The sequence below is a fragment of the Arachis ipaensis genome, chromosome B03, assembly GCF_000816755.2.
Source record: "Arachis ipaensis cultivar K30076 chromosome B03, Araip1.1, whole genome shotgun sequence".
Lineage (NCBI taxonomy): Eukaryota > Viridiplantae > Streptophyta > Magnoliopsida > Fabales > Fabaceae > Arachis > Arachis ipaensis.
The window spans coordinates 121,745,564-121,748,966 of NC_029787.2; the positions used below are offsets into that span (position 1 = coordinate 121,745,564).

The window sequence follows — 3,403 nt, forward strand, 5'->3', positions numbered from 1 at the left end:
TTTTCAAGATGTTGTAATAAGTTCTATTATAAGAACAATAAATAATAAATTATCATGTGATATTATTATTTTTTATTTGATAAATATTAACATATATTATATTTAAAAGTTAAAAATAAATAAATTTATTTCATAATATGAATGCGAGTATAAATTTTAGGGTATTATAAACTGAAACTTTTAATTATTCATCGTTAAAGTTGTCATTTTTATAGGATAGGATTTTTCTTTACCCAACCAACAAGCTTGTGTGTGTCAAGAGGTGGATGTATACGAGATTATTTCCCATTATTGAATTGAAGAAGCACAAGGTTATACTATATTGTGACAAGAGTTACATCCTTAAAATTCGAACTTGCGGTCAAGATTGCTTGTGGATACACATTTTTTATTTGTCTCACAAAACTCATCTACTACATCTGTTAGTGATAAGAGGTTGTGGCTGGCCAATAAATTACTGCATGCACAAAATGAAATTTGAATCCCCAACACTTACTTAAGTGAACAAGTGAGGTGATCACTCGATCAACCCAAATTAGTTATTATTAGCTTCTATTATTTGCCGAGAAATTCATTTCAACATTATGAAGTACTTTTCATTAGGATTATTTAAGTTGACGCATCATGTAGCTTACATTAACTTTCATTTTCAGATGGGGTTTTGGTTCATAGAATGACAATGACAAGTTGACAACGCACATTACCAGATAATAATAATTTAATTTCATTATATAAATCAATCATCCTTTTAAGTTTAAGGGTAAATTGACGTACGTCGCTATTTGTTGCCCAACTGATCATGTGCTCGGTGATAGTGCACAATTATGCCAACAAACTTTAACGACTTCATTTCAATTGAAGGGGACTTTTATTTATTACTTTATTCTTTTATGGAATACCAATTATTCAGACTAAAATTACCAAGTTAAATTTTAAATTTTTGTCGTGCGGGCACTAATATTTTTATTTCAGTTATTATTTTATTTCGAGACGAGGACAAATAGGTTTTTGATATTTTTTTGCAGACATTTTTGTCTTTAATCATTGAAAAATACATTTAAATTCTTGACGTTCTTAAAAGTTGGATGGATCAGTCCTTCCGTCTAAATGCCTCTGTGAGACCCAACAAAAAAGTCTGGCGCGTGGCTCCTGTAATGTTTGTCACGCGTACGCGTCGCCTAACAGACTTCCCTTTCACGCATACGCGTCGCCTAACAGACTTCCCTTTCACGCATACGCGTCGCCATGAATTCAGCAAATCCTCATTTCTTCATGAATTCTCCACTTTGCATGTTTTTTTCCCATTTCTTTCAAGCCATTCTTGCCTTCAAAACTTTAAATCACTCAAACAAACATATTAAGGTATCGAATGGGAGAAAAATAAATTAAATTTAGCCATAACCTCATTACAACCCTTGAAAAGACCTCTTGATATGTGTATCCATGCATTATATATATGTTGATTGGTAGAAGAAGAGCAAGCCTTAGAAAGCAAGATTAGTAGAGAATTGAGAGAATCGACCCTTAAACACTAGAGATATTAGAGTGCAAACACTTCCAGTGAGGGTTCAATGCTCAATTCATTGTTCCTTACTTTCACGAGCTTTCTTCTTGCAAGTATATTTATACTTCATTTTGAGATTTGAATTAGTGGAATTCAAAAATCATCATACTATCTTAGCCCTACTTGTTCATATATGTTCTTAGAGATTGATTCATTTTTAACCAAGTAGGTAGATGCATTTTGCATATTAGTTTATGAACCACAAGAGTTTAGCATGAGGACATGTTAATGTTTAAGTGTGGGAAAGTTGATGAACCACAATTTTATGGTTTATATTGTATTGAATTTGGTGGATTTTATCAATTTTTTTCACATTTATTCACTAAAATATCATGGTTTTATGAATTTCTCCTAAGTGTGCTTAATGATTGAAAACATATTTTTTAGGCTATTAAATTGCTAAATTTAATTTACTTTTCTCCCATTCGATGCCTTGGTATGTTTGTTTGAGTGATTTAAAGTTTTGAAGGCAAGAATTACTTGAAAGAAATTGAAAAAAAAAAGGCATGCACAGTGAAGAATTCATGAAAAAATGAGGATTTGCTAAATTTGTGGCGACGCGTACACGTGAAAGGAAAGTCTGTTAGGCGACGCGTACGCGTGACCCACGCGTACACGTGACAAGCATTACGGGAGTCACGTCAGACTTTTCCGTTAGGTCTGACGGAGACATTTGGACGGAGGGACTGATCTGTCCAACTTTTAAGAACGTCAGGAATTTAAATGTATTTTTCAATAATTAGGGACGAAAATGTCTACAGAAAAAAAGGTCAGAGACCTATTTATCATTTTCTCTTTTATTTTTATCTTGCATCTTTTCTTCTCTCATGTTCCCAACAAGATTGTGTAAGGCAAAATAATTCTTCCTTGAGGAGGAAGGAATCTATCTGAAGATGCTTCTACATAACCAATAATTACTTGCAATAGATTAATAATCAACATAACCAATAATTGCTTGCAATATATTAATAATCAAATTAGTTCTTAAAAGATGTTCGTTCTTTAAATTTATCCTTAAAGGACTTTATCTATCAAATTGGTCATTCAAAAATTATAAATTAATCTTTTTTTATCATTCAATCACTTAATTAATAGTTTTAGTCAATGATTGATGACATGAAATATTAACTTACATCATACATGACACTTAGAATATCTAATTAAACACTGAATAAATATATTTATGAAAATTTATTAATTTAGTGTGGTTATGTTATATTAGAATTATGGTTAATATAATTAGAAAAATAAATATTGATAGATTTTCATAAACATATTTGTTCAAAGTCTAATTAGATAAGATAGGTGTTATGTATGTTATAAGTTAATGTTTTATATCATCAATCGTTGATGGAAATTATTAATTGAGTGACAGAAGGACAAAAATGATTAATTTGTAATGTTTGAAGGATTAATTTGATTGATAAATTTTTTTATGGACAAATTTAAAGAATAACCCATCTTTCAAGGACTAATTCGACCACTAGCCCTGTTTATAATCTTAAGACAATTTGTATAATAGCGATATACACCAGAGGCAGGTAAGAACGACCAGTAAAAAAAAGTCTATCATGGTAGATTAAATTCAATGGTTTCAATATATACCTATTTATTTTTTATTAAAGACATCAAACATGATTATAGTATTATACCCTACACTAGAACTGATATGATCTAATGTCAAACTACCATTCAAAATGTTGTCAAGGCCAAATACTTGAGACTCAAGAGAGAGCTATATATAGGAGCAGGTGAAACGAAATGATGAATTCACTCATATTCACATGCAAAGTTCCATAGCTATATTGCACTTCCATTCAGGGTTTTTACTCTATCACC

The 3,403-nt window shown here is 30.8% G+C and overlaps 1 protein-coding gene across 1 annotated transcript in view; it reads right to left on the bottom strand.

The window, feature by feature from the left end:
- The window catches only part of LOC107633773 (BTB/POZ and MATH domain-containing protein 3), a 3,593-nt gene continuing 3,218 nt past the window's right edge, over nucleotides 3,029-3,403 (bottom strand). Inside the window, exon 5 of the mRNA XM_021117423.1 lies at nucleotides 3,029-3,053. Coding sequence (XP_020973082.1) covers nucleotides 3,029-3,053 — 25 coding nt within the window. The remainder of the gene's footprint in view (nucleotides 3,054-3,403) is intronic.